Source organism: Monodelphis domestica, chromosome 4, assembly GCF_027887165.1.
Source record: "Monodelphis domestica isolate mMonDom1 chromosome 4, mMonDom1.pri, whole genome shotgun sequence".
Lineage (NCBI taxonomy): Eukaryota > Metazoa > Chordata > Mammalia > Didelphimorphia > Didelphidae > Monodelphis > Monodelphis domestica.
In genome coordinates this window covers 441,174,640-441,186,013 of record NC_077230.1, presented here as the reverse complement: position 1 = coordinate 441,186,013, position 11,374 = coordinate 441,174,640, and the positions used below count along the sequence as shown (strand labels likewise).

The following is an 11,374-nucleotide window of genomic DNA, read 5'->3' as shown; positions in this document are numbered from 1 at the left end:
TGAAAGCCTCTCCCACTCTGTTCGTAACAGAGCCTTGGAGGTTGCTCCTAGGTGCGAAGACTCGATGTCTGAAGCCTTATCTACCTTTTCTCTGGGGGCGCACCTATCTACTTTCTCCCTTGTCCCTTCTCTGGGGGTAGAAGCTCGCTCCTGAGGCTGGGTCTCTATTCCCCTAAGGGCAGTGTCCCTCACTAATGGGTCTATAAGCTTATGAACGGGCTACTTTCTTGGAGAGGGGACCCCCCCCCATACACCCCATCTCTTCCTAGGCTGCCTCTTCCTCAACACAGAATCTATTCAGAGGACCCAAATCTCTCCTCCTGTGGCATGATTTCCCCCACCCCCACCCCCCAGGCTCCATCTCTCCCCTAAGATCTTGGGGAGTCAGAGTCCAGGCTCCCTGTTGGTCATTTCCAGCTACCTGTGAAACCTCCAGTGGCCACCAGGGGGAGCCATGGCCCCTCCCACCCAAGAGCTGGCACCTCCCACTCCCCAAATCTCTCCCCTCCTGCTCCGTTTTCTCCTCCTCCTCCTCCTCCTCTTCTGCCTTCTCTGCTTTCTCCTCCAGGGCCATCTCCTCTTCTCCACAGCCACATCCCGCCTGGAGCAGTTCTGGGGGCCAGGAGGCCATGGGGGGGCCACCCCCGGGCTTCCGGCCCTCAGGCTGGGTCCACTTGCTCCACCAGGTACCCCATACCAACTTTCAGCTCCGACCTGTGGCCAGCACCTTTGCCCCCCAGGAACAGGACTACCAGCAGGTGTGGAGGACACAGGGGTCCTGGAGGGGGCAGGACTGGGGGGGGGTCCTAAGGGGTCGTTGCAAGGGGCGAAGGAGCTAAGAGTGGGGACACCTGGGCCCCTGAGAGCTGAGGGAGAGAGCATGACTAGGTTCCTGGGGAGGGGATTGGAGCTAAGGGAGGGGATATCTTGGTCACTGAGACAAGGAGACTGGGAGATCAAGCACCTAGGTCCCTGATGGCATAGAAAAGGGCTGGGAGGCAGAAACCTGGGTCCCTTGGGGGAGGGAAGGTAAAAATGGAAGCCTTCTGATTTTTCTGGGTGGATGTGGGAGACCTGGATATGTGTCTGGGGGAGCTGAGGGAGGGTCATGACAGCAGGGGCTAATGGGAGCTCTGAGGCTGGTTAATTAGTCCAGGCTAATTGGGAGGGTGGCTAAAGCTAGTGTGGTTGGCTCAAGGGCCCCCTGGGGGCTCCAGAGAAGGGGGAGCCAGGCAGTGTATGCTGAACTATTTAGGTCACAGCCAGAGAAGCTGAAGAGCTCAGAGGCCCCCACCGCCTGGCTGCCACACACTTGCATGCAGACACATATAGAGACAGCCACACACAGAGAAATCTTCACCCGGACAGGCTCACAGCCAATGACAATCCAGACACACACACACAAATTCACACCTAGACACATTCAGGCATAGTCTCCCAGCTTCATACAGATGCACTCTCCCTCTCTCCCCCTCTCTCCCTCCCCCCTCTTCCCCTCTTTACATCTCTCTGGGTTTGTCTCTCTCTCCACCTCTCTGTGTCTCTGTCTCTCTGTCTCTCCCTGTCTTTTCCTCTCTCTTACACACACACACACACAAAGCCAGTGACTCACAATCTGACACAAACCCATGCTTCCCTTGCCCTCCCATCCTAAAGCTGATAGTCACACAGTAACAGATGCCACACCTGTCCCTACAATTTACAAAGTACCATAGTCCCAGGAAGCCAGGAGATCAGTGAGGTCTGGCTCCATTCTACACAGGAGGAGACTGAGGTCCACAGAAATTCCCTCCAGCTCACACACAGACTCAGGCAGTCACTTTGGGGTGCTGCTTCTCATTCTTTCAGAAGAGAGAATCATTCCTAGAGCTCCTCTGCCCACTGATCGGAGACATGAGTCCATCCAGGGTCATGGTACATGGACACAAAAATCTAGCTCAGGTTCATATTTCCAGAATGTCCCTCACACCCATTTTCCAGATGGGGACAATGAGGGGGTACCGGCCTGCCTCAGGTCCATCAATGAGCTTTTAGACCTTCTTTCCATTTCCTCCCTCTTCTCAGGCCTTGCTGTTGGTAGCAGCTTTAGCTGGGCTGGGCCTGGCTGTGAACCTGCTTGTTCTTGGACTCTACCTACTCCGATCTTGCTGCCGTTGCCGCAGGCCCAAGACTGGTCCCCCTGAGGTCTCAGGTTCTCCAGATGGAGGAGGCTGTGTCACCTGGAGCTGTGTGGCTGCCCTTCTCCTTGGCTGGTACCTGGGACCCCTTGGGTGGGGAGGAGCCAGGAACTCCCAGCCACCTCCCTCTTCCCCCCAGCAGAGCCTTAAAGGCTTCTCTCATCTCCCTATTAGGGCCTTTAATGTCTTTGCCAGCCTCCATAAGAGAGCCTCAGTGGCCTTCCTCTGTTCCCATGATAGAGCCTTCAGGAAGGCCACAGAGACTTCCTCAGTCCTCCATGTAACAAAGCCTTGAAGGATTCCCTCAGCTCAGAAGCAGCTCCTGTGGGGGCAGGGGAAGTGCTAGGGGGCCGAGATTACCAGAGCCCCATCCTATAGAAGGGGCTGAGGCCAAGGGGACAAAGACCCCAGGAGGCAGTGGCACAGCCTGGGGTGGGGGGATGAGAACGAACAAGGAGTTCTTTGTATGGAATGGGACAAGGACAATGGACTCTGGGGAACTGAAGGGGGCTGGACCCTGGGAAAGGAGGGAATGAGTCCAGTCCACAATGAGGGCTCTGTGCCTCTCCATTCCTCTCTCTGACTGGGGGCTCCATCCGCCTGGGTCCCCCTAGGTCCCCTGAGGGGTCTGAGCCTTTAGGGGAGGGCAAGCCTGGGTCCTCTGGAAGAAGGAGGCTGGGGAAGAGGTCCTGCCTGTGTCCAGAGCGGGCAGGGCAGCCTTGGAATGCCAGATTCCTGAGGGGTGGGGCCTCAGAATAGGAGTTGTTGGAGCCTTGCTTGTCCACAAAGGGTTAATCCCTTCATTTGCATCACAATGAGTTCATCCTGTTCCCACCTCTCCTTCCTCTCCTCCACAGCCCTGGCAAGGGGGAGTGAACCCTTTCCGTTGCCTCAGCAACCCAGGCCGAGGGAAGCAGGTTCCCACGGGCTGTACCACTGGAACTAGAGGAGAGGGGGTGGAGAGGATGGGGAGCCCATAAGAGATGGGCTGAACCAGCCTCTCCCCAATCCCTCTCCTCCCAGCGCTGGAATTGGACTCGGTTTCTATGGCAACAGTGAGACCAGCGATGGGGTGTCCCAGCTCAGCTTCTCCCTCCTGCATGCCAACCATACGCTCAGCTCCATCGACCGGCTGGTGAGGGCATCCTCATCCTGACATGCCTGAGAGGGGGAGGTGTTCCCAGCATTAAGCCACAGGGACTAGAAGGGCCTCCCCTAGGGCTGTTTTATTTAATTAAGAACTTTACTCATCCCCAGACTACTGCATTTGCCACCAGTGTCCCTCCTTTCTGCTCTGACTGAGACCCAGGTACCAATATCCTCCTCTGAAAGTGTCTCCCATGTTCCAGGTTTCAGAGACTGTGGAACGACTAGGGTCAGCAGTTAGGTCTGAGCTGACAACTCTAGAGGAGGTGATGGCCCCACGGACAGAACTTGTGGCAGCTGCCCGGGGTGCTCGGAGGCAGGCTGAGGCTGTGGCTCAGCAGCTGGGAGAGCTGGCTTTCTGGAGGGATGTGCCCCTGAGCCCAATTCGGGTGGCTGAAGGTGTCTCCTTTGTGGAGGAGTACAGGTGGGCCAAGGGGGGGTGTCACCAGGGCCACTTGTGGGAGAGATCTCTTTGGCCATCCTTGAAATTGGTGGGCAGCATAAGGTCCAGAGAGGGGTAGTGATTCAGCCCAAGTCACACTGGAAGTGTGGCTCAAATCTGGGACTCAAATCCAGACTTGTCCTGTCTTTTTCCTCCCTATGCACTCCTTAGGTGGTTGGCCTACATTCTCCTGCTGCTTCTTGATCTCCTTGTCTGTCTCTTCACTCTCCTTGGGCTGGCTAAGCAAAGCAAATGGCTAGTGATTGTGTAAGTTTGCCAATCCTCACTTCATCAGCTCCATCCACTAGGCCTGCCTCCAGGGAGGAAGAGTCCAAGCTTGGAGGTCTTCTTGAGGTCTTCCTCAATACCTGAGGGGGTTCTTTCTTGTCACCAGGGAGCTCTCCTTGGATTGGGCCCCAAAAGAGAGAAGTTAGATGTTAACCTGGAGGGGCTTTAAGGAATCTCACCAACATCCTGAAACTATACCTTCAGCACCAGGGAGCTGTCCCCAGGCAGGGCTCAAGGTTCAGGAAACTCACCTAGAAAGTCCTCAGGAAAGGCTCCTTCAGTTCAATCAATAAACATTTATTAAGCACCTACTATGTTCCAGGCACTGTGCTAAGCTCTAGAATTCTTCTTCCTCTTCAGAGATGTGGAGGATTCTTTGCTTCAGGGAGGGAGGGTCAAGGTAAATCATTCAGCACCACAGCGCTGTCCAGGCTAACTACTCTGAGCATCCTTGGGGGATGCCCACTACTGGGCCCCTTCAGCACCACAGAGCTGTCCACAGGCTTGGGTAGCTCTAGGTGGTGAGCAGGGGAATCCTTGGAGAGAATTTCACCAGGCCTTTGGGGCAAGGAAGGAGGGAGGGAAATGAGAATGAATATTCCCTTTCTGCACTAGTATGACAGTCATGAGCCTGCTGGTTCTCGTGCTCAGCTGGGGATCCATGGGACTGGAAGCAGCTGCTGCGGTGGTAAGTATCCAAGCCAGGAGGCCTGGGTCCAGAAATGGATGGGTCTGGGAGTCCAGCCTCCCAAGTCTGAGTCTAAACACCTCCCTTTCTCAGGGTCTCAGTGACTTTTGCTCCAGTCCTGACCCCTATGTCTTGAATCTGACCAGGGCAGAAACTGGCTTAAATCCAGGTAAGAAGAGGGCAACTGTGGGGTTTAAAGTGCCAACTGCTGGGAGCAGTCTCCTTCCAGGATCACTGGGTATTCTCTGTCTCTGTCTTTGCCTCCTCTTTTCCTCCTTCCTCTTCCTCCTCCTCCACAGAAATCCTCCACTATTACTTCCTCTGCAACCAGGTGGTCTCTAATCCTTTCCAAGAGGTGAGTCTCCAAGCTAGTGTGAGTATGGGGTCTGAAGTGTTTGAGGAGAGCAAGATTGATACCCATGTCCCTCTCTTCCCTCCTTGTCTACTTTATCACCCCCTCCTCCCAGTTTCCCTGGCTTGGCTATTGTGGGTCTGAGTTGGATTACACTCCTCTGCCCCAGGGTTTCACAAGAGTTTACTTTGGGAAATTTCTCTGATTTCCTTGGGCCCCTAGAGTTATATAGGTTCCGAGTTTAGGGCAGTAGGGCCTGGCCACCTGGGTCCCACAGTAAAGGGATAAGGACCCAGATTCTCAAGTTCCTAATGTCTCTGAGAGCAAGGACAGGAATTCTTGGGTCTTGAGATGGAGGAGGTCTTTGGAGGGGGTGGGAGGACTCACATGTTGGCCTCACTCCCAGCCTGCCCCCTCCCCATACTCACCACCTCCTCTAGAAGCTGACATTGTCCCAGCGCTCTCTGGCCAGCATATACTCCCAACTCCAGGGGCTGGAACGAGAAGCAGTTCCCCAGTTCCCAGCAGCCCAGGTTAGTGAGATTCCCTCCCCTCGGGGAGGGGCCTAATGGGAGGGGGTCTATGGAAGAGGGCAGGGCTCCCTAGATTGGGCATTAACCCCTTCTGGACTGGAGGCAGAAACCGCTGTTGGCCCTGGAAGAGACACTGAATGTGACAGAGGGAAACTTCCACCAGCTGGTGGCGCTGCTGCACTGTCGGGGGCTGCACAAGGTGACCAAACCTTTTGCCTCTGTCCTTTTCAGTTATGCCTCCATCCCTTCCCCCTCACTCCTCCCCCTTCTCTAGGACCCCCTGGTCTCAGTCTCCCTCACACCCATCTAGCCAGTCCAGGGCCCAGAGCTGCTTCCTAATGCCCATTTCCCCCAAGGGAACGCCCCCACTTCCCCAAGCAGGGATCAGTTCTGTCTCCCTAGTGTGTCCTCCCTTAGACTGGCCCTGCCTTCCTCTCCATCTTTTTCTCTGGTCCAGTCCCTTTCTTAACCACTTGGACGGGCTGCCCTTTCTATTTCCTTGTGACTGTTCCCCTCCCCTCCAACTCCAATCTTCCCCTGCCCAATTCAGGTGACCCACTCCCTAGGAAGCCTTCCTGGATTTCTGCAATGAGATGCATGTGATCTCTCCCCTACTCTGACCTCTCCTGGACTCAGTCAATACTGGGAATCCTAAAATGTCAGATGAGCCCTTGGAGAACCTCATTGTACAAATGAGGAAACTGAGGCCCAGGGCAGGGCAGGGCCGGGCCTCAACAAGGTCAAACAGTGAGTTGAGCAAAAGTCAGACAGGGATTCAAATGTGGGTGTCCTGTTTAACAACCCAGAACTGTTTCTCTGCCTGACTCCCTTTGCTGGGGTGGGAAAAATCAAGCAGTCAATCGGGCATTTGGGAGGGGGTTGGGAAGAGCCAACTCTGCTGATGCCCCCTCTGGCCCCCTGCCCCCAGGACTATGGGGCAGCATTGCGGGGCTTGTGTGAGGACTCCATGGAGGGCCTCCTCTTCCTGCTCCTCTTCTCCCTGCTGTCCGCCCTGGCTCTGGCCACGGCGCTGTGCAGCCTGCCTGCTGCTTGGGCCCACTTCCCAGCCAGGTAAGCAGTTGCCGGTGGGAGACTGGGAGAGGGTGGCTGAGCTGGGTAGGTTGCAAGACAATAGACAGAGCTCCAACCATTTTCCCAAAGTGCTAAAGGGGCCTGTTTAGGGAGCTTCCCCTGAGGTGAGGAAGGGTGAGATTGGGGATGTGGTAGGTCTCCTTAGATCACCAAGCAGTGAGTAGGTGGGTGCTCAGGAGTCTGGGAGGGGAACCCATCAATCAGAAGGGGAGGGAACTTCCCCTCCTGCCACCCTTCCCAGCTCTGTGCCCCGCTCCCCTCAGCGACGACTACGAAGACCCAGAAGATGACGATCCCTTCAACCCTCAGGCATGTGGAGCACTTGGACACCTGGGGTTCCTAGGCGGGCATGGACTGTGGGGGAGTCGGGATAACAAGGGGAATCAGATGCATGCCTGTGTTTCTGAGGGGACTGAGATTGAGGGCTGTATTCCTCCTGCTTGAGTCCCTCTGGGGCTGGTCTTCTTACCTGTCTACGGGGTAGGGGAAAGCATCTCCGGAAATGCTTTATTAACTCTTTCACCCTCTCTCTGGGCCCAACAGGAATCAAAACGCTTTGTCCAGTGGCAGTCATCCATCTGAGACTCCCTCCTTGGGCTGGGTCTGCTACCCCCACCTCTGGTGAGTCACAGCTTGGGTCTTTGTCCTCTTCCACTTTGTTCCATTTAGCCTGCCTCTAATGTAGCCCTCTGTCCATCCCTCTGTCACTTAGCATCTCTTCCCACCCTTCTGTCTCTCAAGTTCACTGGCCACTATCCACAGCACTGCCTCTGTCTCAGCCCATATCGGTGTCTCTCTTCATCCCTAGGCACCGCCCACCCACCAGAGAAGTTTCCCCTTCCCTACCAGGATTCTTCTAGCTATGATGACTAACACTGCCATACTCTGCCTGGATCAGGAGAGTCTCGAGTCCCTCTTTCTACCCTGACGAAGTGACCCGAAGATAGTTCCCTGCCCTCCCTAACCAACATGCAAGGCTTGGGCCCAGGGATCCCAGCCAGGGTGGGAGCCAAGATGCTCAGGGCCCTCCTGGGAGCAGCTACCCCAGAGGACCTCCCCCCGGCCCCTTCCTTCCAACCCCTGGGCCCAAAGCTCCTTGTTTTAGAACCAGCACCACTAACTCAGATTTGAAATAAAAAAGAAGACTTTATTTTACATGTGTCTGGAGCTGTTTTTTGGTTTCTGTCCAACCATCAAGGCTCAACCTCAATGCCATCTCCTCCAGGAAGCCATCTATTGAGAAACACTGCCCCTTCCTAGCAAAAGACATTCCACCAGTTGGTGGCACTCCTATGCTTACTTCTGGGGGCTATACGAGGTAATGGGCTCCTTCAGTGTATGCTCCAGGGCAAAGACCACTGGATGGAGGCAGAGGGAATGGGGCTTAAGACTAGGTCAGCTACTAATTTTTTTTTATTATAGGCAAACCACTGAAACACTCTGGGTCTCTGTTTTTCCACTTGTAAAATGAGAGCTTTGGGTTAGATACTCTCTATGGCCCTTTCCAGGTCTAAGCATCATCATCAGAGACCACTTCTATTCATCCTATCTGAGTTCTCAGAATCAGCTTATCCAGTCACTTCTTACTCTGTACTCTTCCTTCTCCTACTCAGGAGACTTGGGTGGCTTCCAAGTCTTAGTTCCTCAGCCTTTCCCCATTGGTATCCCACTAGAGAGCCAGTCATGGTTCTCTCTGTGCCTTCAGAACCCAGCAGATCTCTATTTACTTCCTTTCCTCCCAGCCCAGCCCAGTTCCCATCCAAGGATCTGCCCAATTCTTCCTGTCTCTCTCCACTGTCCAGCATTGGTAGGCCCCAAGTCTCATTCCTTTCTATCTACCTTCAGTGTCCAGCACAGGGCTTGGGTCTCTTTCTCTGACTCTTTTGTGGCCAGGACTGGATCTAGGTCTCTAACTTCCTTTTCCCAGGACAAAAAGCAAGGGCTAGGTCTCCTTCCTCCATTTCCTTTGAGTTCTTACTTCATAACCACGACTCTGTTCTTTCTGTGGGCTCTTTCTATCCCTTCAACAGGGTGTCTAGTGAACAATTAATGGGTGGTTTTTGATTGCTCCTGTTTTTCCCTCAGGGCCCAAGCTCTGGCTCTTAAGTCAGAGAATATAAATTCAAATCCTTCTGACCTGACTAGTGTGACTTTAGTCAAGTCCTTTTGCTTCCCTGGGCCTCACTGTCTTCATTTATAAAATGAAGGATTAAACTCTATGGTCTTTGAGGTCCTTACCAGCTCCAGAATCATGATCAACAGGAAATATTTTCAACATGTAGCACAGTGCCTGGCAAATAATGTTTATTGATTGAAATATTTCAAAGTATCTATTCTATCCAAAACATTGTGCTAGGATTGAGCATTAAAGACAGCAAGACAAATAGCCCTTTCCCCCAAGGAGCTTCCCACCTTCTGAGGTACACAAGACACAAGGAAGGACATGTAAGTTTGTACAGGGAAATTTAAAGGGGGAGACAGTACAAAGCAGGATGGGGAGGGGGACCAGGAATGATTTTATTATAGTGGAGCCAGGTCAGGAGCCAAGTCTCAAAAAGAGTGAAGGATTCCATAAGGCAGAGGTGAAAATGGAGCACATCTCAGTCATGAAGGATAGTCTGTGCAGATAGAAGGAGGGGAGAAATGGATTATCATGAAAAATCAGTCAATAACCATTTATTAAGCCCTACTATGTGCCAGGCACTGTGCTAATTGCTGGAGATGCAAAAAAAGGGGGCAAAAGACACTCCCTGGAGTTCACAATCTAATGGGGTAGACAATATGAAAACAAATAAATAGAAAGCAAACTATATGGGATGAATGGGAAATAACAGAGCGGGAAGGAATAAGGATTAAGAGGGGATGGGGAATTGTTTCAAATGGATGGTGTATTTTATCTGGGACTTAAAGGAAACCAGGGAGACTAATAATTGGAGCAGAGGAGGGAGAGTATCCCAGGGACAGCAGAGAAAATTCTCAGATCCAAGAGTTACAGGGTCTTGTTTGTGGAATAACCAGGTGGCTAGTGTCACTAGACTATAAGTGGGGGTGCTAAGTTTCAGTAAGAGCTGATAGACAGAAGGAGTAGGAGAGGAACAGATTCAAGATCAAGGGGAGTTTGTTGCCTGTGCAATAAGGCGACACAGATGGCATGATGAAAAAACTGGGTGAAGTGAGGAGGAAATTTTGAGGTGGAAGGATTGAGGAAGATGGGAATGAGAAACTGGTAGGGGGTTCGGAATGGGGTTTGGATGATAAGCTACAGGAGTTCAAAGTCACTGGCTTGTGAAGACTATGACCAGGTATGAGAAAAGTTCATTGCTGAGTGGAAGGTGCTATTTTTCTGCCTTCAAAGGACAGGTACAGGAGGAGATGCTCTTCCTTTGACCTGAAGGTTCTCCACATCCCAGTTGGGAGTCTGGCCTGGAGCCATAGATGGAAGATGGAAGATGTGTAAAGGTTAAAAACTGTGAATGCCAAAACCTGTAAAGGATTTGGCCAAAACTGTAAGGGATAATTTTTAGTTTTTTGACTTAAAATCTAAATAAGTGGTCGCCATGGGAAATCCCCAAATATGAAAATACCCAAGTCAGCTGGGATTTATGGGATTTTTAATTAATATGAATGAAGGAATTAAGGGAGAGAGAGAGAGAGTGAGAGTGAGTGAGAGAGAGAGATGACCTAGGCCTGAGCCTAAGGGAGAGCAAGTCAGTCTTTATCACTCACTATAAGCTCCAGTCCTCCACTGAATCTCCTGAACTGAGTTCAGAGTCTAACTCCACACTGAATTCAATTGCGAACTCCATTCAAAATGTCCTCACTTCAACTCTGAACTCCAATCCCTTCAACTCAAATTCAATAACCCCTTGAATTCCTCTGACCTCTTCCTTTTAAAGAAAATTTCTCTTATGTCACCTCCCCTAAATTTTCACGTCTACCAATCACAGTAGAGCTTTTTTTCCAGGACTGCCCATTCTTAGTTCTTCTTTTATTCTCTTCTTTTTCTTCTTTTTTCTTCTTTTTTCTTCTTTTATTCTTACCTTCTCTGGTTAGATAAAATCTACTGAGTACTTCACACCTCTTTTGTTAAGCTTGCCTTTTGTAAGTTGTTTGACCTTTTAGTGATTAATTTAACCTTTATAGGTACTTAACACCTTTGTATATTAGATCTAAAATAGACCTAGCTTAGGGTTCTAGCTTTACTCTAAGTATGAGTTAGGGATGTTTCATTGTTCAATCTGGAGTTTACAACTTTATCTTCCCCTAAGTCACTGACTGAGCAGGGTGGAGTAATTTTAAAAGTACTCAATACATTCCTGACCAAGTATCTTCATTGTTAAAAATGGGGACTAGCTTAATCAAATCTTCTAAAGTAGAGTCTGAGTAGTTTTAAGATTCACAGATGCTTTACCTGGGCCCTAGACATCTTTCCTCAGGGAATACACTGTGCCCAACAGGAGATGGAAGGAAGGAAAAATCAGTGGGAACAGCAATTTGGTCAATTCAACTGGACAGTAGACTGTGTTTCACAGGGCTTGGTCTTTTTCCTCTCTGCCCTTTCAGCTCTCAGCCTAGAGCCTGGGGATGGAGCATCTCTCAGAATTGTCCACACCCAGCATCAAGCCCTTCTCCCTCTCTTAATGCCCTTAGCTTCTA

General features: G+C 51.6%; 1 protein-coding gene across 5 annotated transcripts; it reads left to right on the top strand.

The window, feature by feature from the left end:
* The first annotated feature begins 461 nt into the window (after positions 1–461).
* TTYH1 (tweety family member 1) lies at positions 462–7,873 on the top strand. Of its 5 annotated transcripts, none has more exons than XR_008911683.1 (14): positions 493–758; positions 2,065–2,252; positions 3,201–3,312; positions 3,527–3,747; positions 3,937–4,032; positions 4,669–4,741; positions 4,835–4,910; positions 5,041–5,096; positions 5,534–5,626; positions 5,733–5,825; positions 6,555–6,697; positions 6,960–7,027; positions 7,262–7,339; positions 7,527–7,550. XR_008911683.1 is itself a non-coding variant. In XM_001376869.3 (14 exons), the coding sequence occupies exons 1-13, from the start codon at positions 630–632 to the stop codon at positions 7,298–7,300; spliced, it is 1,365 nt and encodes a 454-aa protein (XP_001376906.1). In that variant the 5' UTR covers positions 493–629; the 3' UTR covers positions 7,301–7,339; positions 7,527–7,597. The 5 variants fall into 5 exon arrangements, 4 of the variants coding, with proteins under 4 accessions (XP_007492534.1, XP_001376906.1, XP_056652621.1 ...); XM_001376869.3 differs by having other exon boundaries at positions 6,982–7,027; positions 7,527–7,597; XM_007492472.2 differs by lacking the exon at positions 6,960–7,027 and having other exon boundaries at positions 462–758; positions 7,527–7,873.
* Positions 7,874–11,374: the final 3,501 nt, after the last annotated feature.

Coding starts and splice junctions, on each gene's coding strand:
- TTYH1 (XM_007492472.2), top strand. CDS start 630: ATGGGGGGGCCACCCCCGGGCTTCCGGCCCTCAGGCTGGGTCCACTTG. Junction 5,826..6,554: donor ACTGTCGGGGGCTGCACAAG/GTGACCAAACCT, acceptor CCCTGCCCCCAG/GACTATGGGGCAGCATTGCG. Junction 7,340..7,526: donor GTCTGCTACCCCCACCTCTG/GTGAGTCACAGC, acceptor CTTCATCCCTAG/GCACCGCCCACCCACCAGAG.